At 41.9% G+C, this 24,486-nt stretch overlaps 1 protein-coding gene across 2 annotated transcripts in view; it reads right to left on the bottom strand.

Annotated features, from left to right (window-relative positions):
• The window catches only part of AGMO (alkylglycerol monooxygenase), a 737,946-nt gene that overhangs the window by 351,281 nt on the left and 362,179 nt on the right, over nucleotides 1-24,486 (bottom strand). For both annotated transcript variants that reach the window (XM_086941966.1, XM_086941965.1), the window contains exon 6: nucleotides 19,023-19,118. In XM_086941966.1, coding sequence (XP_086798092.1) covers nucleotides 19,023-19,118 — 96 coding nt within the window. The remainder of the gene's footprint in view (nucleotides 1-19,022; nucleotides 19,119-24,486) is intronic.

The following is a 24,486-nucleotide window of genomic DNA, read 5'->3' on the forward strand; positions in this document are numbered from 1 at the left end:
CCCCAGGTTCGGGACTCTAGACAAGCTACAACAACTTTCATCATAAGAGTCCTCCTAAGCAAAACAAAGACTTAATTTATGAATTCTCTGATATCCTTGCTATCTCATCCATCCTACACACCCACACCACCACTTGTGTGGCATCAACTTCCTAGACAAAACAAGCAAGAAACCTCAACCTCATTGACACTCTATGTGGTACTGCAAGTCACCCAGCTATACACTCCGAAAGGCCACATCCTAAACCTCATCTGTTTAACTTCACCAGCAATCAAATGCAAATCACCCATACTCCTAGGCTGGACCTACCACATTGTCATTCCGGTCTCCTGATCAGCATCTGATGGACAGAACAAAGACAACCCAAAAGAGACAACTAATCCTTCAGATGCTTCGAAGACCTTTCCATTGACAACTTAATACAGGAATTTATGTCTCACCCTGCCAACTCCACGTGTGATAATAAACACCCTTTTAAATGGCATCAACATTTAACTAAAAAACTATGGGAACATTCATGCTCCAACATAAACATGAAAGTGCAAGTTAAAATATTGAGTACCGTGTTACTCTAAAGAACAGGACAATAAACACTCCATCTGCAGACAGGACAGATAATGAAAAATAGCACAAATCCTAATGACCACATAGCAATATAGGACCTCCTTGCAACATGCAGCAGCTTATCACATTAGCCAAAGAAAAGTACAATACCAACGGAAGCAGAAGGATGTTCAAGACAATCAAAGCCCTGCCTCAACCCTCTGCAGGGCCCACCTATCCCTCATTCCACAGACAAATGTAATGACATCAATCGCTTCTTTAGTTAAAAAATAAAGAAGCTCTAACACCACATCTACAACACCAACCCTTCTCCTCTTTCACCCACACCTTCTTGGGCAATCTGATAATGGTCCTTCTTCAAAGCCAGCCCTGTCTCTCACAAACCTCACTGACATACTCAACTCCTTCAAAGCCACTTCCTATCAAGATGACGCTTACTCTTGTCTCACATCAAAGCTTTCTCTGGGTATGGTCTACTATTCCTAATGTTAGACCTTTCAGCTTTAGGTTGGCCTTCTTCAAACATTTTGCCTTTACCCTCCTATTTTTCTAAATTCATTTTTGTTGGCCTTAGGACTTTTCCACTGCTAACCAGTGTCAAAGGGCTTGTGCTCACTCCCTAAAACATGGTAAAATTTGCTTACACCTGATTGGCATATTTAATTTACTTATAAGTCCCTATTAAAGTGGTTTACCATATAATTAGGGCCTCTAAATAAAATGCTACTGCTGGACCTGCAGCGCTTATTGTGCTACCCACTTAAGTAGCTCTTGAAAACATGCCTCAGGCCTGACATTGCAAGCTGCCAGCAGTTTTAAACCCGCCAAATCGACTTGGCAAAATAACCTCTTTGCCAAGCCTAAAACTCCCTTTTTAATACATATGTCTCCCCTAATCAATTAATCAACCAAAACTTGTAAAGCACGGCTAATCACCAGTGAGGGTATCCAGGAGCTGTGAACACTTCAGCAGAAGGAGGGATCAGTTGAACAACCAGGTCTTGAGTCATTTACTGAATTCCGGTATCTGAATGCCTATTAACCGGTTATAATTCTAAACCTGCTGGTCAAACGTCATTCAAGTATCGTACATCCAATAATTATTTTCGGTACGATACTTGAATGGTGATTGACCAGCCATGTCGGAATTATAACCGGTTAATAGGCATTGAATTCCTTTCCCTAACAAAACAGCCCTGAAAAAGTCGAGGGGGTAATACCCTAATGATGAAATACGTGTTGGTTGGATTTTTGTGGTGTGCTCTTGAATAAAGAATAAGAAAATACGCCATGAGACAATACAATTCTACAATTGATGAACTTTCAAACCACACGGTAGCGTGTGAACAGGAACAGACACCAGCATTTCTTTTCATATTTTATTAATTTTTCCAAAATAGTGCGGGGTTTTTCTTGTGTTGGGTTTTCACTTTAATACTGTTTGTGTGCACCATACATACTTTACAAATTGCCTCTAAGTTAAGCCTGACTGCTTTTGTGCCAAGTTACCAGAGGGGTGAGCACTGAGCACAAGTTAATTTAGTGACTTTTATGGTTCAGCCTGATGGGGATTGTGGCTACTGATCGAGACAGGCTCACACCCTCCCCAACCAATGACCCACTTTCTCACACCAACTCACCATTGTTAATGGCTCCCTCACACACGCATCTTCCCAGAAGCTTTAAAGATGGGCTTGATCCTCCAACTCTAAAAAACACTACATTCAACCCTAATGACTTCACCAACTTTCGACCCATTATTCACTTACCAGTTTTCCAGTAAGATTGACTGAAATGGCAGCCTACACTCAATTCTCATCAATGCTAACCATCTCCTCCATGACTACCAATCTTCCTTGACATCATGATGCAGCATAGAGACTACTACATTACACATGGTTGACCATACATGAAGTTGACCCATGCCACCAGATATTGCTGGACCGCTCAGCAGTCTTTGACACAGTATTATCCAACCATCAATCACACACTGGATCTTCTCCTATCTTTTGAATCAACATCAGTTTGTTCACATGGGCAGCTCCAGGTCCCAAAATATCCCTTTCGTCCACAGAGTCCCCTATAGTTCTATATTGTCTCCTGTCATCTTCAAGTTCTACATGGGGCTTCTGGATGCTCTACTTACTGATAACATCATGATAATTCACCAAAATACTGATGATACACACCTTTACCTTAAAGTCTCTTCTGCGCCAGATATCCAATGCCTCAAACACTGCTGCACCATATTCAGACCTGAATACCCAGCACCTACCTGAAGCCCAACACAACCCAGACAGAATTCCAAATGCAAGAAATAATATAAACTGCTTCAATGACATGAATCATGACAGCTTCCAACTCCAACTTTCACTGAATACCAAGTCACTTGGAGTCACCTTGGACACCAATCAATCAAAGAACACTTTACTGAAATACCAAAGATTCCTGGTACCAGCTCTCTCTTTTACAGAAAATGAAACTGTTTCGTTCAGAGAGTTACTTCAGAATTGCTATTGAACTCTCGATCTCTTGCATCTGGATAGTGGTAATGTCATACTCTATTGCACACACCATTCCTGGTGCATTTGTGTCATGTGTCCATATTTATTTTTCTCCTGCTCTGACCCTGCACCAATGCATACATCTCAATTCATTCCTTCATTAATCTTGAATCCAGTGAGATGCATGCCTGCCACTCATCGCTATATGAACCTTTTGTGCGGGGAAATTTATGCCAATCAAATGCCCTCATAATTTCCTAAACAATTCCTGCCATGCAGGTTATCTCTCTAAACCCTTTTCCCTGTTGTCCCTCTCTCTTCCCCCTTTCTCTCACTTCTCCTGCTTTCCTCTCTAAAATCTATTCTTTACCTTCTGCATCCAAATACATATGCAGGGGATATTCATTTACTATGAATAAAAATAGAAAGGACTGTGCCCTCTTTGCACTTTTACTAATAGGAAGATGGACATTTCAGAGCAGATTAACGAGGGCATGTAAGAGCATTAAAAAGTACCCTTGTATTACTACTTAACACACTCAAAATTTACTTTGAGAGTCAGCTGCTGTGTATTTTCAAGTTAAGTGTATGTGCTTTGGTGAACATCACAGGTGCACATCGGTGCTCTGCGCCAGCAAAGTTATTCATGTCATGGTCCCATAATACCATTCATGAAGTACAGTAGGTGTCCTGGGTCACTGAGGCCTAATGTTGAGTTCCACCACAGATTTGGTCAGACTATCACTGACAAAAATACAAAAAACATCATCTGACATAAATATTGTGTTCTAAATATCGCTTACAAAAATACCACTGTATTGTGTGCAGATTTATCTGATTATCATAATTACCTTAAATGGGTCTATATATTTTTTAATGACATTTAGAAGTAAATATTCTTGTCACACAAAATATAGTCCAAACTATGGCACCATAACTCCATCAGTAGGATAAGAATGAATTTGTCAGAGGTAAATTGACAAATAGGTTCAACTAAATTCCTAGTTTGGCCATATATAAATGCAGGGGATGTTATAGTGAAACTCGCATCCACAGCTGCAGTCTCAATCATCCTTCCACTCTGTCATATATCCTTTCATAAGTTTGGTGAAAGGAGGAGCACGTAGATACCATACCTTTCATTAGAAAACAAATATAATAACATGCAAGACGGAATGGAAGGCGGGCCAATCTGTCCTGAAGCAAGGGAGGTCGGGAAGTGGGGGAGAAGGAAAAGGAGAATCCAGACCCCTCTCGTACATGAGGCACAATTGTTAATTGTTACTTCTCTGGGATTGTTCTGTTTGGCAGTTCAGGAAGCATCTGATCTCGCTTTTAGAGTAATGTGAATATTAGCATCAAAATGATGCCCAACTTCACACGTTTTAAAATGAAAATTAACTGCCACTCTCCTCAGCTTTTCAATGTATGAAAATGTGTTTTAATATTAAATAAAATAAGGAACAAAGGTGTCAGGAGGAATGGTTGTGATCTCACCAGTGGCATAATGTAAAATGAAGACACCCCTTGCAGAATTTGAAGAGGGGCCCTGAGTCTTCCATATTTCACAAATAATCCTTGGTCTTCTGAGGAATGGGGCCCCTCTGAAGAATTTGGGGCTGCCTGTAGGATTGGGGGCTTCCCATGTGCTGCAGAGCCTGCAGGGGCCTTTGTTACACCCTTGGATCTCTATACCTTGCAGATCTAGGCACATTCCATTCTCAACTGCCAACGTTCAATGGCCAGAGGTCCCATAGAAAATTAATTGTGTGATGTGCCTTCTGTGAGCTGAATACACTGTATCCCCTCAACTAGTTAAGGGTAATAACACCCCTGAATACAACGGGAAAAATGTCTTGAGCTTAAAGTCCTTTCCATCTTGGGCAGTATAGCAGTGTAAAAGAAATACGATTGGGTTGAAGGTAAAACTCTCCTTGGATGAAGCCTGGAATCTTTGCAACTCTATTACCCACCCATTTGTTGTCCTGTGTCTTTAGGTCGAGGATTCGAGACCGCTTGTATATACTTAAGTATATACTTATTATAAACATATATGTGTATGTACTTTGTGGGCTCTATTTAACTTTCTTGATAGAAAACGACCAGCAGATGTCAGTAAAATACCAGAATTTCTTTCCGCTTCGAGACTTTCTTTTTAAAAAAATTCTGGCAACTGCCTCTATTTAAATTTCTTGATAGAAAACGACCAGTAAAATACCAGAATCACTTTAGCATTCCCTAGATTCTAGTCCATAGAAATTGTCTTCCACGAGCACCCGTAGACAATAATATTTTTTTCAAATATTGTATTTTCAGTGATATGATCACAGAAGGCCCTGATTTTATATTACATTTTATATTAAAAACAGAGCTTTGGACTATACCATTTCCCACTGAAAGGAAATATTTCCCACTGAAAGGAAATATTTCTCTCCATGTGTTCCCATACCTGGTGTGTCACGCAGTTTGGTGCTTACTTTCCCTCCATGTTAAAAAACAGTAGATATTTCAGCACCAAGGCTAAGTTGCTGCATAGTTAAATACATATGAGGTCCCAAAGGCGAGACAGATTGCATTACAAAACGCTTGTATGATTTTCTTTCCACTCCGTTTCTTGTTTATTACTGTTGGGCAGTTCATTTTATTAGTTCATGAATTGAGAGGGTGTTCCAGATGGACCCATCCTGTTTGGCTGACAGTGTTCTATGTTTTTGCTTAACCTGTTCCGTGCAAGCGACTGAACCACTCCGTCACGAGCCACGGGCGCGCTGTGCTCATGACGGAGTGGTTCCGTCACGCCGCGGCCGCTCCGACCATGCTGCATCAATTCCACGCCTTCGCGGCTGAATTAATGAGCGGGCAGGGCCATGACGGAACCACTCCGTCATGAGCACAGCGGGCCCGTGGCTCGTGACGGAGTGGTTTCGTCACAAGCATGGGGGGAGGGGGGATTTACATATTGCCAAAAATCCACAAGGATCTGTCCAACCCACCTGGCAGACTCATAGTATCAGGTTGGGGCTCTCTGCTAGAACCCCTCTGCAAATACATTGACTTCTTTCTAAAGTCCATAGCAGAGAACACGACTGCATACCTAAGGGACACAATGCAAACGATTACATTGATCGATCAACGCCCATACAATCCGACACCAGTATTCCGCAAGATCCAGCACTGGATGTCATGTTATGTTATGTTATGTTTAGAACATTTATATCGCGCACAGATACTGAAGAGTGTCTCGGCGCGGTGGTGAATCATAATAAAGGGTGGCGTATTTAAATTGGTTAATTAAAAAGGAAGGTCTTATACTGTTTCTTAAATAGCATGGTGTCCTGGATGCTACGCAGCTCCAGAGGGAGGGAATTCCAGGCCTTCGCAGCTTTAACAGAGAGGGAGCTACCCCCTAGCCGAACCCTGCGGAAGCGGGGACCTGCAATCAGACGCAAGGTGGTAGAGCGGAGATTTCTGCGAGGCGTGTAAAAGGAGAAACGCCTCTGGAGATAGACCGGGCCTAGACCATGCAAGGCTCTATGAGCCAGCGTAAGGGCATTAAACTGGATGCGGTGGACAACAGGCAGCCAGTGCATGTCTCGTAAGTGCTGTTTTATGCTGGCACGCCCAGGGATTTGTAACAGAACCCTAGCGGCCGCATTCTGAATTACTTGCAGTTTCTTAGACTGATACCCCGGGAGTCCAATATACAAACCATTGGCATAGTCAATGCGGGACACGTTAAGTGCCCGAGTGACCATTTCCCTGGCAGGTCTAGGTAGCAAAGGGAAGAACTTCCTGAGAGATTTTAGGATACCGAAGCACAACCCTGCCAGTCGCTTTATCTGAGCAGTGAATCTAAGATCTTCCCCGAACCAGATCCCCAGATTAAACAGTATCTTGATAGACGTCAGGCACCGATGGAATTACCAACTAGATTCATCAGCGATTTGCTCACAATAGCAATGAAGAGGATTTTTTTAATTTTTCAAGGTCACTACTATGTCCAGACGAAAGGAGTGGCGATGGGGGCAGCCTTCGCCCCAGATTTGGCGATCATTTACATGGACCATTTCGAACAATCGTTTATTTTTTCTAACAACCCCTACCACCAGATGATAGATCTATGGAGAAGATACATATACGATATCTTGATGATATGGACTGGAACTGAAACTGAACTCACACTCTTCTATGATTGGCTGAATCACTGTGACCCAGACATTAAATTTACTAAGCAGTCACATCCCACCGAAATCGCCTTCCTCAACATCAAGATCTGTCATGACAACAATGAACTGTACACCAATCTCGACCGTAAACCTACGGAACGGTACTCATTGCTTAGATATGACAGCCACCAACCGAGAGCGTTACGAGACAACTTCCCGGTGGGCCAGTTTTTGAGGATTAAGAGGAATCGTTCCAAAAAGACTGACTACATGGAGGAGTCGGATATCCTGGGCACCAGACTCATAGCCAGGGGATACCCTAGAAGAATGATCAGGAGAGCGCAGAAGAGGGTGTGGTTTAGCCCGCGAGATGACCTTCTAACACCAAGAGACCGACAGGACTCCTCTCTAAAAAGATTAATTTGCGTGACAACCTTCTCTACAAGGAGCAACGCTATAAAAAAGTAATCAACAGGCATTGGGGCCTAGTGGCGGATGACATTAAACAACTAGAACCACCTATGCATGCTTTCAGGAAAGCCAAGAGCATAAAAGACCATGCGGTTCATTCCTTCCTGCCAAGTGAGGATAGCCTACTATTCAGTCTATGTGGAGTATGTCACCTATAAAAGGCCATCACAAATGTAGTCAATGTAAAGGGTGTGCAACCACTATACAAACAAAAAAAGTTTCACACATAATCAACATACAATTTACTTACAAGGATTCACCAACTGCAACTCATCAAAAGTGATTTATGGCATCCTATGCCCATGTGGCTTACTGTACGTGGGCCAGACCCAACAAAAAGTTAAGATGAGGACCCTTCAGCATCAAAGCAGGATACAATGTCAGGTACAAGGAGCGCCCCTTGTTGAACATTTTGCTAACCAAGGCCACACACCAGACCAAATTAAATGGCTTGTATTGGAAAAAGCGGAACTGGGCCCAAAGGGAGGGAACATCAGCTCCGTCCTATATCTAAGAGAATCAAAATGGATGATGAAATTGGACTCAATCACAAATGGGCTGAAGGAACTTGATACAAGCAACGCGCAACTGGCATGCCTAAGTATAAGATAGAATCCCATGTGAATGATGCCTTCATTACCTTATTCTGTCTTCTTAATAACTACCCTTCTTCTCCTTAGGTTGTTAGGAATGTCTTTTTGCGAAACATCGTTTGAACTTTTTAACAATTCGTGCCACCGCACAGACTCTTGAACTTTGTTGACAATGACCAGCATACTCTTACTACCTTCTCCAGAATCTTTTTTGCATAACAATCTTGTGGTTCTATCATGCTGTGGGAGACATGATTATATGTTGGACTATTATACAGGAGGTTTATTGTCTAATACATTTTGGTTAATCCGACAGCGGTATATGTTGGTTCTATGTAGTGAAAATAATTCCTTAACTCAGTGACCAAAATTTGCGTTGTCATGTTGCTTAATCTTACAGCGGTATATTTTGGTTCTATGTACTGAAAATAATTCTTAACCAGAATGTGGGTTGTCATGTTTCCACGCACTATAATGTGGATCATACTGACACCATAGCAAACTCATAATTCCCCAATTTCACGGGCTTGCATGATACGCTACAATTCCCACTTACATTGTTGGCCATTCAGTGTACTTTTTCCATTTCCATGATCCCCCGGCACGTCACGCACAGCAACCAGCCTGTACGTCTGCAGCATGGCGATCTCCCTATATTAGCATACAGCACGCTGAGTGCAGGCTGTTCCTTCCAGACGCCATCACCAGACCGCATCGGTAAGACGCCTTAAGCATTTTGTCTCTTTAATACTTTCACGCCAGTCTGCGACGCAACGGCGATCCTTCGCTTTTTAAATAACATGGCATTCACAACGTATTTATTTAACTCACCATCAGTTATTCTCCATTAGGAACAAACGGTAGTAGCATGAAATATACTGATGACAGCACGTTGTAATGCACCAACTGTAAATATTAACGAGCACAATTCTTAATGAGTATGCCGATGCATGTGGGCTCTCACACCCGCTAGCTTAAACAGTATCACAGCACTAGTTAACGTTTTCTAACAGCACCGCGACAAGCACAAATTTGATAGTTTTTTCCACGCCATTCCGCGGCTCTGTAAAAATCCAATCATTGGAACATCAACTATTATCTGTCACTTAAGAAATTCGCTAGACACATCCGAACAAGTTTGACATTCCTTTATTCACGAGCACAGTCTGACCCAATGGGGCTCTATTAATTCCGCTGGCAATAACATTATTAGTGACACCAGACAGCCAGCTCCCCCGAGCATTCCCTAACACGATCGTCTTGGTCTAATTTTGGCACAAGTGTTATGCAAGGGCAGGTTATTGCGGCCGGCTATTCTAATCCCCAGCTAGTTTGGAGATCTTTCCCACTCACCTTCAGCTGTTGTTAACTCATTTCATTGTTAACTCGTACATGAAACCTTTACTCTCGGCATGCCCAGACCTTTTTGCCACCATAAACCCCTCTTTAATTGAAACTGCACCCGGTTGTCGAAACGCCTTTCCACCTAACCTAGTTCTACCATGACCTGGTTTCTTAGCTAGTTCTTGTCTCTCTATCCTCCTCAGATTGATTCACCGTCCATGCCTTTGATTGACTCGGGCTCGAATGGTTTTGAAATTTTGGGATAGGTTCCATTTTCAGAAGGAATCTCATTGAAAATTAGGAACTTTGGGCGCTGCACACACAAATGCAGTAAGTGTAAGCTTCCTTATTACTTCGGAATGACCATTAGACCTACTTCACTTAGGTTGATTGTTACCTTTATTACCTAGGTGACGCCTCACTCCTACCAACACATTACAATTTGGAGAGCCACAGAGCCCTTTTTCTCTACAACTGACCTGTGAGAATAACCTTCCCCCTCCGCTGCTACACTCATGGTAATAATACTTAATTTTGTCCAAAGTCCCGGAATTCTGTTCCCTTTTTAGCTACATGTCAGGTACTTATCTGCCGTCCCTCCCTCTCCTTTTTAGGTGTTCCGAGCCCCCTCCACCTCACACTTGTCCTGAGGCAGACCCCGGCAGTAAGGTTTAAGATACCTACAAGTATAGGGGTCGAAATGTCAACTTTACAGCATTTGCCGATCAAGAATCGACAGTGATAAATAAACTGTGATCTTATATGTTATATGGCGAATATGTATATACGTTGTGAACTTTGACTTTCTGGTATATGATTAATATATACCGAAATTGTATGTGATATTTTTTGTCACCATCACCAAACTTTCTCTCCCACCACTCACTATCTAACAACCTTCCTCCACTCCCCCCTTTTCCCTACCCGGAACACCACACATTTTAATGTGATACCTAGTTAAGGTTTTTTTTCGCAAAACTGTTCATAAAAATGCATTTCCCGGGGGGGGGTGGCTTGGCGCCCGGCGTGAATGGCGGTGTCCGGGTGAGGCTCCTCTGACTGCCCGGTGTACGGCATCTTTACTGACTCGCTCAGACCTTGCTCGAACCTTATACAGAGATGTGAGGACCACGGAACATCTACTCCTCCTACCCTGATATTTGTGGCTTCACCGGAGTGCGACATTTTGGATTTACGAACTATGTAAGTTCCGCAACTGCATTGTCGCGCTGCGACCGCCATTTTGTTTTATCTCTGGCTGAGCTCTGTCACCGTATCGATGATTTTCTTGGAACTCTGTGGTGATTTTTCCTTCATCCTCATTTTCCTTTATTCCTTGGAGGTATGATACATTCTGCGCACATTTTTCAGTAATTTTTCTCTACCTTTTCTGACTGACTTTCACTCGGCGGCCATTTTGCCTCTCCCGCGACCTCCGAAGGTTATCAGCTTCAGCCTCAGTTGTATCGCGGCTATTTATGGGTAGATCTAAAGGCAATATGTCTGCAACACCTACCAAGCATATTTTCATTAAAAACTCGAAGATTTTTACCGAGTTTTCTCGAACTCAATCTACTTTATCTTCTCTTTCTGAAGACAAGATGGCGGCGTCTGAGACTCCTACAGCACCTACTGGGAAATCTCTCACAAAACGCCTCAGGCAAAATCCCCCTTCACCTCCGAAACCATCATCTCCTGTTTCAATGGAGTTATTATTGGAGGAAATCCGGGCTCTGCGCCCTTTTATGGAAGACACTAATGCGAAACTCCAAGTTCTCACCGACTCCTGGTCGCAGCTCGACAGCAGGGTTACGACTGTGGAGCAATCGCTTTCATCTCTAACGAATGACTGTGCGAAGATATCTCCTCTCCATTCTCAAGTTTCTACCCTTCAGCGTCAAGTGGAGGAGCTTGAAAACCATAACAGGCGCAACAACCTCCGTATCTACGGCCTTGAGGAAGGACAAGAGGGGACAGACCCTATTGGTTTCTTCAAATCCTTCATCCCCAAAGTCCTTCGTATGCCAGAAGGTACCTTGTTGAACATTTAAATAGCACATAGATTAGGTCGCCCTCCGTCCATGACCTCCCCTTCTCCGAAGCCTAGAGGGGTGATCCTGTATTTCCTGGAATACACGGACCTTTTGAAGGTTCTATCAGCAGCAAAATCCTCTCAGCGCATTACCTGGTCCGGATCTACTTTTTTCTTTGCTCAGGATTACGCCAAGGCCACTGCTACTAGGAGGAAGGCCTTCTTGGACTTAAGACCTGCTCTTCGGGACATGGGTGCTCGCTATGGCCTTTTTCACCCGTGCCTATTTAAAGTTACTTATAATAATAAGACTACAACGTTTGAAGACCCTCTTCGCCTTCGAAGTTTCATAAACGCTCATCATGGTCATCCTATGGAATCCTCCTCCTCGACTGCTGGCTGAATTTATATTCCCTACCCCTCACTGCTTTACCTTCTCGTCCTGTCGCGTTTCCTAGTTTTATTGCTGACACATGTTTTTCCCCTGTTGTCGTATCTGTGACAATTGTTCTCTTATTTTTCTCCACAGTTTATCCCTCCCCTTGCTGCGATGCCTCCCGGCCCTCCGTCCTGTTTCTCCCCGGTACTACCGTCACTCCGTTTGGTTCCTCCTTCCCCCTTGTTTCTTTTGAATCCGTCATTTGTAGGTATGTCACGATTTCATGTTATTATCTGGTTGTTCTGTTCTCTTTTTCTCTCTTTTTCTCTCTGCTCTCTCTTCTGCTCCTCATTTTTTCCTGCTATCTCCTCAGCTGTTATTCCACCCATTTCCTCACTACTTCTTCTTCGTTTTCCTTTTCCCTCCTCTTCTTCCTTAGCTTCTTTCTCCACCTTTTTTACTCTCTTTTGTTCTCTAATTTATCATATCCTTCACTTTCTTTGCCTCATTTTTCCCTTTGACTACAGTTCTCCCTTTTGCACTTTTTATTGCATTGTTTGCATTATTTTCTTTGTTCATACTTTTACTTTATATCATTCAGAGTTACATCTTGGAATGTTAAAGGTTTAAATAGCCCAATTAAAAGACAGCGTGTTTTAGCTCACTTGGCTAAGTTAAAAACTGATGTCGCCATGTTACAAGAGACCCACCTTAGTGATACTGAATCGTCTAAACTAAAAAGATTTTGGGTTGGCCATGCTTTTTCTTCTCCCTCTTTGGGGAAAAAGAATGGCGTAGTTATACTTGTTCATAAAAAATTTGCTGTTACTGATTCTCATTTTGAAATTGATACTGATGGTCGTTTTGTCCTATTAAGAATGAAAATTGACAATGTGCCTATTGTTATTTTTAATGTTTATGCTCCAGTCAATGTTGACCATACCTTTTGGCCCCTCATCTCAGATAAATTAATTTCCCTACCTGATAATTATATTATTTTTGGTGGTGACTGCAACGAGATTCATGATCCCTTCCTTGACAGACATTCCCCAGTTACTTTCGTCCGATCCAAAATGCATAACCAATTTACCTCCACTATTCGTCGTAATTCCGTCACTGATATTTGGAGACTCTGTCATCCTGCTCTCCAAGAATACAGTTATTTTTCCCCTCCTCACAAAACTCAATCTCGTATCTGTCGGGATCTAGACAGACGCGCCTGCATGGAACTACAGTTACCGGCGGTCCTGGGCGCGGAACTACATTACCCAGAGTTCCCGGCGGCTTCCGGATATCTGCCGGCCGCCCAGGAACGCCGGTGCCAGTGATTCTTTGTTGGTCTCGAGGACGCGGCTGCTCCTCGACTACTGCTCCTGTTCGTGGCTGGAGGTTGTCGTCTGACCGGCTGGTCTTTGTTCAGGTCAGGCGGGTGCCGGTTTTAGCGCGCTGGCTAGCGTGCTGCGCTTGCTGTACTTTGAGGGTTTCTCGTTTTCACGGAAACCGAGTCTGTTGATTGTGGTATTGTTCCTCACGGCTGCAAGGGAAGACTTTGTTGTTACCCAGCGCTACGCTCTCCGGGAACAAGCTTCTTGGGAAGGAGAGCATAGGATTAAAGGACTCATTCCCTTCCAGTGGCGGAGTGCAGGGGGGTATTGAAGGACCTTCGCACTGCCGTCACGAACTTAAGACAGAGGGTAACAGTGCATTGTGTAGTCACCAGAAAAGGCAAATACCAAAGCGGAGTGTGGTAGTGATGGAACTACACACTGCCGTATTTGGGTAATTAAAGCTGTGCAGTTTTCAAGTAGCGGAGTGTAGGGGGGTATTGTTGGACCTCCGCACTGCCGTTACGAACTCTTGGCATATGGTTCAGTGGCATATATTACTGTTTGACAAAGCAATTACCAAAGCGGAGTGTAGTAGTGAGGAAACTACACACTACCGTGTTTGGGTATTCTGTGGGGGATTTGATATATATCGGAGGAACTTATATGTTGCTGTGTAATACAAACAATAGTATAAACTACAGCCTTCATCCAAGCACAGGAAGTGCCTTTTCATTTTACGTTATTTGGGTCCGTGTTCCAAGCTCATACGTTATCACAGTGGGTATGTGTATGTCTGTTATCTTTAGGCTTTAGGTTTCACCATATAGGTTTGATTGTAACTCTGTTCTTTTGTGTTGATCAGGGAGGAAGACGGGAGTTACAGCAAAAGGGAGGTTTAGTGCCAATTACATTCAGGTGAATACATGTTGGTGTGTGTTAGTAAGACTTTATGAGAATAGGGTTTAGCCGTGTACTAATCTGTGTATTTTTGTCTTCCAGTTTCTTTATCCCTGCTGCCCCTTCCTTCTCCTCTTTATTCTTTTGGGTTTTTTCCCCTTTTGGGGTTTTTCCCTCGCCGTATCGTCTGAACACCCTGTGTTTATACTTCAGGGTGTTCGGAGGGTCCGGAGGTGGAGCATTGTTGCTGCACGTGAATCCTGCGGAGTGCCAAGCCTTACAGTATCGACTACCTTTTCCTTAGTAAATCCTTTACCCAATGTGTCCTTAATTCTGAAATTGGCTCCATTCTCATATCTGATCATGCCCCTGTCCTTGTAGACTTTGACCTGATACCCTTCTCACCCTCACCTGGCAGATGGCGTTTCAATAATTCTCTCTTAGCTGACTCCAAGTTCACAGACCAGTTCGGTGCTTTTCTTACTGACTTTTTTCTTATTAATTCTACCCCTGACTCCTCCCCTGCCATGATTTGGGACTCCTTCAAGGCAACGGCTAGAGGTTTTATAATTAATTTTGTCTCTAAAAAACGGAAAGGCTTTGAACGTCAATCCTCCCTCCTTTTAACAAAAATCAAAAAATTGGAATATTCCTATTATCAATCCCCCTCTGATTCTTCTCTTAAGGACCTTATTTCTGCGAAAGTTGCTTTCAATAAGGCCTCCACTGATGCCGCTTCCTCCTATCTTTTAAAATGTAGTGCCCGCTATTATGGCGGTCAAAACAAGATGGGTAAACTTTTGGCCAATTATCTAAAAACACGTATGATAGAACCCGGATTACCTCCATCACTGATTCGGATGGTATCTCACACTTCAAAGATGAAGACATTCTAAACGATTTTGTTTCCTTTTATAAGCAACTTTATACCCCTGAATCCCTTCCTCTTCCTGATGATTTAACTTCTTATTTTCATTCTCTCACCCCCCTTCCTCTTCCCATGTTGACTTTTCCCCGCTTGAATCTAATGTCACTTTAGCAGAAATCTCTCATGCAGTCTCAATACTCCGTCGTGGCAAAGCCCCTGGCCCTGACGGGTTTACTATTGAATTTTATAATCATTTCTCCAAGCAACTCTTACCCCATTTGCTCTCTCTTTTCGATTCCTTTATCTCTGATGGCTTTTCTCAAGGTACTTTTCAGGAGGCAATGATCTGCCTTATTCCTAAAGACAACAAAGACCCTACCCTATGCAAGAATTATAGACCCATTTCCCTTGTAAATACGGATTACAAAATTTTTGCCAAACTACTTGCCCTCCGCAAAGATCCCGTTTTACCTGAACTCATTGGTCCAGAGCAATCTGGCTTTGTCAAAGGTCGCTTATCATCTGACAACTCGAGAGTTTTCTTTAACGTCCTTAGTAAAGCCTCCACCATTCAATACCCTTTAGCTGCCATTGCTCTTGACGCCGAGAAGGCATTTGATCGTATTAGCTGGGATTTTATGTTTCGTGCTCTTTCCTGGATTGGCTTTCCCCCAAAATTAATTTCCCTCATTGCTCTCCTATATTCTGGCCCCAAAGCTTCGATTTTCGCCAATGGTAAGATTTCTGATTATTTTTCCCTCTCCAGAGGAGTTCGCCAAGGCTGTCCCCTTTCCCCCTTATTGTTTATTGTTGCACTCGAGCCCTTTTTAACAAAGATTAGATAAGATAATCTTATTACTGGTTTCAACCCTGGCCCTGCCCAAGTCAAATTATCAGTCTACGCTGACGATATTCTTTTTTACTGCTCCAATCCTGAATCTACTATCCCCTCCTTCCTTCGTCAAGTTGAAGCTTTCTCCTTAGTTTCTGGTTACCGCCTTAATCGTGATAAATGCGAGATCCTTCCCCTTAATGTCTCTTGCTTGCGGCATTATTTTGATCAAACCGGATTTTCCTGGCAACCCTCAAAAATTAAATATCTAGGCCTTTGGTTTTCCTCTTCCATTTAAGACACTCTAAAATTCAACTTTGATTCTATCACCAAGAAGCTTTCAAATTCTATCTCTAAATGGAATCCACTATTTCTTTCTTGGTGGGAAAGACTAGACTCGATTAAGATGATGCTAGCCCCTATTATCTTATACTCCCTCTCTATGATTCCTGTTCACATTACTAAATACTATTTTAAGCGTTTGGACTCTCTTCTATCTACATTTCTCTGGCAGAGCAAACCCCCTCTCTTAAAAAAGAAAAGTCTCAGGGAGGTTTAAAATTCCCTAGTTTTAAAACTTATCATCACTCCTTCTCCCTGAGGCAAACTCTTCGTTGGATTTCTACAGATCTCCCTACCTACCCACCGACTTGGTTATCCTTGGAAAAGTCCTTCATTTCTCCCTTTGACTTTTCCGAACTCCTTGCTTTTTCAGCTCACACTTCTTCTTTACGTTCTCCTATTATTCCACACTCGTGTCATGTTCTTACCCCTCTCCTCCCCTCTACTTATCCATCCTCTGCTTCTTTATCTCATCAACCCATCTGGCACAATAAGCAGCTCCGCATTAAAAACCACTCCTTCTGCTGGAAATCCTGGCACTCTAAAGGCATAAAATGGGTTTCGCAGTTGCTTTGTGATGGAGTTCCCTTATCCTTCTCTGAATTGCAAACCCGTTATCTTCTTCCCAACTCCTTTCGCAAGCAGTATACTCTACTCCTCCCTGCGCTTCTTTCCTTCCTTCACTCTCTTCCAGCTTCTTCTGAATTTCCCCCTCTTTATCCTCTCTTATCTCCTCTCCTAACTTCTTTTCCCTCTGCTTCTCGTATCTACTCCTGCCTCCTAACACCTTCGGAACGCTCTAAATCACGCACTGAACTGGCCTGGGAACAAGATTTATCAGCCACGTGGTCCGTTTCTTTGTGGGATAAGCTTTGGATTAAGATTCACAAAACTTCCAGTGCCGCCAATACAACGCAAACCCTTTATTTTATTTACCAAAGGTTATTGTTTTCTCCATCTAAATTGGCTTCCTTCTCCCCTGACCTTTCTCCGGCGTGTTGGTCCTGCTCTTCCTCTTCGGCTGATTTATCCCATATGTTATTTCATTGTCCTAACGTTACCTCCTTTTGGCATGGAATTTGGTCACGTATTTCCGCTATTTTCCATTTCCAGATCCCCTTCACTCCATCCATCGCTTTCCTTGGCTCCCTCTCTCCAGAATTACCTCACTCCCCTTCTCATTACAAGTTGTTTGACCTTTTTCTTGCTGTAGCCTTTCACTTAATTACTTCCAATTGGAAAGATTCCTCAAACCTTACTTATTCTGCCTGGTGGAATGCTATTTGCTTTAATCATCGTTTAGATACCAACTATGTATCCCCTGTTTCCCTTGCCATCAAACGTGACCTTCTTTGGATCCCACTCACTGCTTACCTTTCCCCCACTTCTTCTACTTCTCCTCCTCCGATCATTGCTGCCCCTCTTCCCATACCAGATGCAGTTCGTAAACCCCCTTGAACATTATATTGTTGTCTTTTTACATACTCCTAGGCCGTTTCTCAGTATCTCAAATGTTATTTATATGAATATTATCTTGTTACTATTTTGCATTCAATGTAATCTGTGCATTTGATACTATAATTGAATTTGATTTTCTTATTTACTTTCATCCCCCCTTTTTATTTTTTCCCTCTCTCATTCCTTTTTTCATGAACGAGAGTGTATCGTTTATTGATTCCAATTTTCAATTATTTTTTGCATTAAGTATTCCAGCATTCCTTGTATTGTACTTTTTCATAATGCATTTCATTTTGTATTTTCTGTTTGGTTTCAATAAACTTGAACTTTAAAAAAAAAAATGCATTTCCCAATGTGATTAAACAACATTGGTGATACATTGTTTTTCTCCTCTCATATTGTTTCATGACCTGTGTTTCTGTTTTTTTAAAGAATTTATTTCCTCCCCTCCACGTGAAAGCCAGTAATACACAGGGATCATTATTATATATATCTGCTTTTTGCTAGCCTGTGTTGCTTACTATCTTTATGTGACTTGATGTCACTTGAGAAGCATGAATTTATATTCAATTGTAAGACTTTTCCCCCTCTGGTAAACACCAAGCGGGCATACACACACGAACGAGAGAGAGAGTGAGAGTGAGAGAAAGGGAGAGGGGGGGAGAGAGAGAGAGAGATGGAGAGATGGAGAGAGAGAGAGAGAGAGAGAGAGGGAGGGGGAGAGAGAGAGAGAGCGAGAGAGAGAGAGAGAGAGAGAGGGAGAGAGGAAGAGAGAGAGAGAGAGAGAGAGGAAGATATTAGTCTATTTTCTACACTGTGGTGTTTGAGTATTGTTCAAACAAAAGATCTACCAATTGTATGGAGTCCAGATCCAAGAGTATCCATGGGCAAATGTGCGTTACTAACATCTGAAAACCCTGACTGTGATAGTATGTCCACTGCATTTTACTCCGTAAATAAGGTCAATTCAATATGTGTTTGTCATTAAAGTCCACAAATTTGCGAGATACAGAAATAGCAGCAAGTTTGATATTTGAATTTTTAGATCGAATTGGGACCAACTGGCCTCATTGTGTCTCATAAACAAAGCAATATATATTCAGAGAAAAGCATAAACTTGAACAGATGGCCTGCCTTAAAAAGGTCAGAGAAGGAGTTTTTCTTACACAATAAATCTACAGTATGCATTTCCAGGCCAGTGCCCAGGGCTGCTTTCTTAAGATATGACATAAAACGGGATTTACCTCTGTGTGTATCCAGAACTGGTACAGAAGGTTGAACTGAATGTGAACAGCAAACACAGATGGAGGAATAAACAGAGCCAGCGGCCAATAGAAAACCTGTCAAAAGAAAACATTAACAATTTACATTTTCTTTATTTTTTCAGTAACTATTGTAAGCACTTAACAATGAAAGAAAGGAAGCAGTGACTAATGACAGAATAACAGATTTGCCATGGTAAAATCCCTCCAAAAAAGAACTCGACTCTGCACAGAGACAAGTAGGCTTGCAGTTCGAAAACTGAATTTGAACTGACTCTAAACATTGCTTTACAACAACACACATGCCTCGGTCGGTTTCCACAAATGCTTATTAAATGCTTAAAAACACTCTAGGACTGTTTCATATTGTATTAGACCACAGATAAAGTGACTTTTGGACGTCATCCATTCACTAAGAAAAAAGTCACAAGTTTCTTTTCAACAGATGCATTTGTAATTTTTGAAAAAATTATAGTTAACATATCAGTTTACAGATCGTATTGCCACATCTTCCATTCATGGCCTGATCGAGTTGCCTTTTTCTGACAATTAACCACAAATACTCTAACAGTAGACCCCCTGCGGCACATTGCTCTATCTTTGTATCACAAAATATTTCCTTTTCTCGTATTTAGTAATGGCCCCATATTTAAAAAAAGACCAGCAACAAAAAACAGAGCAATGTGAACCCTCTGTGGCTAATTCAAAAAGTCATCTAAGGGTAGAGTAGTCCTGTTTTAGGTACTCTTTTACTTACAATTACATGCCTTTGTGAATCAAGCCCAAAATATCTAAAATAGGAATAAATGTGAATATTCCGATAATTTTCACATATAATTACTACAAGTGAAAGGAATGTCCTTGTCTCAACGTCTACCAATAGAGGGTGGGGCATTTTGGGGCCAATGCCCAAAAGCATATAAGAATACGCAAAAGACTACTCCAGTAGTACTTCTTCGCGTACTCATAAATTACTTTGTGAATTATCTCCTAAGTGTTTCATTACTAAAGCTATTTACAAGTGTAAATTTAGCTTACATGAATATAATTAGACCTGTTGGCAAAGCCATTTAAAGCATGTAAAGTAGTTCTCCTGTAGTAGTCTATTACATACTTTTACATACCTTTGTGAATATGCCCCAAAACTACTAAAAAGGAAAAAAATCGGAACATTAAAAGAACAGTCATATACAATTAATATAAATAGCAACAACTGTGTCTTCTCTGCACTTTCACTAGTAGCATGTTAGACACGTTGTACCGAATAACAAAAGCTTGCAAGTGGATGGAGGAATAAGAGGTTTTGTGAATCGGTCACATATTGTTGTACGAGTGCTGATTCGATTCTGCCTTTCCCCAACCATGGCCTCACTCAATTCTTGTATATAAGGAAGTAAGAGGAGTGGTACTTAAGGACTAGGAATCACAGGTTACTGCCAAATAATGTGGAATTAATTTTTAGTCTGGTAGTGAACAGCCTCAAGATATAGAGGTTAGGCCTACTTTCATGTAGGGATACAGGGGCAGATTTATCAAAGCATTTTTTGTCGGAAATGCTGCGAATCGCTAAAAAGCAGCGTTTGCGACCAAAAAACCTCAAAATGGAATGTATCATGTAAAAACCATGGCAATATTAGGGAATCGCAAATTTTGCGATTCCTTAATATTGCGTAAGCATTTAAGGAATCGCAAATTGTGATTCCTTAAATGCTATGTAAGAAGCAATTCAGTATTGCGAATTTACACTAATAAATCGCAAATTACCACCTACTTGTAGTTGGTGGTAATTTGCGAATTCTTTTACACGTGCACTTTTTGGCATTTGTAAAGGTGCCATGTGGCGCTCATACATGCCCATATGCGCACACATGTAAATTTTACGGGTGCAGCAGGGTGTCCTTAAGACACTCTTGCACTCTTGAAATTATTCTCAATTTGTGATTAGCAAATTGTGAATCGCAAATTGAGAATATATTCCCATTCCTTCCTATGGGCCTCCTGGCACATAGATATGAATGGGAAATTATTCCTTAATTGCGATTAGCAATTTGCTAATCGCAATTAAGGAATTGTAAGAAATCACTAAAAAATAGCACATTTCTAGATACATACCATTTTGCAAGTCTCAAATAGCGATTTTCTAAAAAAACGCTATTTGAGAATCGCAAATGGGTATCTTGATACATCTGCCCCACAGTGTTTTAGGAGCCAGATGTGTGTCATACAACTACTCAATAAAATACTTAAAATAATTTCTAGAATATAAGGGATTGATAAAGCTGAGATCACAGCAACACAAAAAGATGAATGGAACGGAATGCTGAACATTGTCAAACATTCACCCCCAGCCACATATCTGGGTTAAATCCATTGTCTTTTTTGCTCACCATGGCACCCCAGTTTGGACCCAGCAATATGCAAATAAGTCTTGACCCTGCTCCCCATGGGAACATTCCAGCCCAAACTGCCAGGGCAAGTCCTCCACAGACCCGAAAACAAGCATCCTGGGACCAGTTTCGGAGTATCACCCTTCATCAGCCAGGCCAGGCTAACTGGAATCCAGTTGCATAGTGAGAACGAGAAAAAATATAGAGGGAACTTGAGAGATAAAAGGAAACACAGAGGGAAAAATTGCACATCTGCATGGTGTGCAGTTTTCTTCCTTTCTGTATCTTTGAAGCAGTTGTCCGACACGATGTGAGCACATTGATGTTAGTTACAGGTGTGTGAAAAGTTTGATCTTGCTAGTTTTTACAAAATAATTTAAAAATGTGTAGCTCTGGTTCTACTGATGGATTTGTTTTTGTTTGGGGTCAAATCATTTCTTAAATACACCCTATTTCTCTAAATTGGTTTAGGATTTTTATTATGATGTGTTTTCACTTTATTACTTTTTGTGTGCTGCATATATTCTTTCCACATTGCCTCTAAGTTAGACCTGAGTTCTTTTTGTGCCATGTTACCAAGAGTTAAGCACAGATTAATTTAGTGACTGATTGCGGTTAAACCTGCAAGGGATTGGGGCTCACACCCCGTCAACCAACAGTCCAAATTCTAACACCAGCTCAGTGTTTATAAATTCCCACCTATTTATATATGTTGTCCTTAAACAAAGTGGGTAAAAGCAGATTTCTAGATTAGCAGTAGATGGCAGCTCCCTCAGCTCACCCAAGACATACTTATTCCCAAGAGATATGGCAGCTCAAATACTATGTGACTTAAATGGATCTAGGCAAGGTACAAATGCCACAGACAAATTCAGCTACTTTCATATTTTCAAGGAACAAATGTTTAAGGCACTGATGGAATCAATATCAAACTTTTATCTTTTTTTAACCAGGATTATCATAATATTCTACATGTTGCAATAGTATCTTCTGGGCGAAGGAAAATTTATTAGAAGCCAATGTATTGTGTTGTGAAGTCAGCCTGCACTAAAATCCAGTAAATAGTTGAGGGCGGAATTTCTTTTGTTTTTTTTTTGTTTTGCAGTATTAAATAGCCCAAACTCAACCTGTATGTATTGGAGTGCTTTACATGAGCATCTCTTACATTATGCAAGGTCAAATTAATTTTGTAGGCATGGGAAGATTAACTGATCTGCCCCAAATCACAGGATGCTGAGCTGATGCCAAGAATCAAATCTGGTTCCCAAAGTTCCAACGTTGGCAGCTCTGGCTTTTTATGCAATATCTGCTATCCACCACATATGTCTTATTCTGGATAAAAATTGTGCTCGAGCCACCTTTGCAGGGGTGTTGTTTTGTATCATCAGCTCATATTTACAGAGCATTCACTGTGATGGTTTTTTTTTCATATCGATGGCCACCGTGCAAATCTCCAATAAAGACTACTCGAATGCAATAGCTATCACACATACTTCTGCCTCATCATAATCTCAGGTGTCCACCTCTCTCTCTGAGCCATACTCTTCTTGATCTCTGTGCTGACCTTGACACATTTTGGCATGGCATACTCACCATGACCTTAAATCAGGCACCTCAATTTGCTACGGTAAAATAGTACCCACTCACTACTTCGTAAACTTTAGCGTGTACCCATCTTATGTGCAAGCTCCAACATCCATCACACACACAGACTGCATTAGTTATTTATTGTAACTATATGTCAAGAAATGTAGCTGACATGGTAGGGAATTGTTGCAGATATTTGAGGTAAGTACATTTAGAGTGTCATTGGTGCTGCGAGTACTCTATACAAGAGTTGCTTTCCACCTAAACTTGAGAACTACCCAGACTTCTCTGTTTCTTTAATTGTTATTTATGTAAATGTAAATGTGTGTATACTTGTAAAGCGCACTGCCGCCCCATCTCGGGGCATCCTGGCACTGTATACCGCTGTGGAACCCTTCCTGGCTTTCCCCGTGAGATGCCCCCTCCAGGGCACCCCTAAGGTGAAGCCAGGCATCCCAGCAATGTTGGGGCCATTGTGGAGATTAAGAAAGCTATTGCCCAGAGTTGCAGAGTGGGACCCATGATTAGAGTAGGCATCGAGGCGAGAATTATCGAGTCCGCGGACATTGAGCCCAAGACCCTGACGCGTCGGGAATTGAATCCTGGTGCCAGGCCTGACCTCTGCTTCAGGGTCTGCCGCTTCTAACCAGTGAGCCACACTTCTCCACTCATGTCACTCCATGTCACTCAATGGCTGAAAGGGTTTTGTTTTGACGTATACTGGGTGCTCCCTTGTGTCTGGACAAAGCTATACCTCTCCGAAGAGCTCTAAAGAGAGCAAAACACATATCAGGGGTTGCTTTTCTTAATTTCTGATTGGCTTGGATGGTATTTTTACCACTCACTGTTCTCACGTCACTCACTTTTATTCTGAGAGGTCCTGCAGAAAGCTCCATATAATTTTTTTAGAGGGCTGAAACAGGTTGACCACCATAGGGTAATAACAAGTTACACATAATATCTGTAACCCATTACCCACGCTCCTGTTTTTGAATATACGCCAGATCACCAGGAATAAAGTAACAGGTAGATTCCTGGAGGTATTTTTATACTCACATTCACTTCATCACACTCAGACACACCTCAAACAGCTCCACTGTAACCAGGTATCGCAGCACAGCCGGGTAGCATTCGGCTACCTGGCTGGGACCCGATGATGAAGCATGACACCAACTAGGTTGGTGCGTGAGGGTTTTCTTATCAAACCTATGAGGTGCCAGACACTCTAGTATCAGACAGCCATTCAACTTGGCTGTCCTCTTTGGTTATAAAATACTTCCAGGACATGGACGGCCGTCCTACTATACTAGCTCTCTCAACTTTGGTTTTTGGGTGGTATGTTACCAATCCAAAGCTGTAATACTGTGCCTGGAGTGGTAAAAGGCTTTGGGCATTTTACAGCTCAGCATGGATAGCACTGTGCTAATCCTATGCTTAAAGATGTTGGGCCATATGTATCAAGCAATTTCGCA

Source organism: Lissotriton vulgaris, chromosome 10 (genome assembly GCF_964263255.1).
Source record: "Lissotriton vulgaris chromosome 10, aLisVul1.2, whole genome shotgun sequence".
Taxonomy (NCBI): Eukaryota; Metazoa; Chordata; class Amphibia; order Caudata; family Salamandridae; genus Lissotriton; species Lissotriton vulgaris.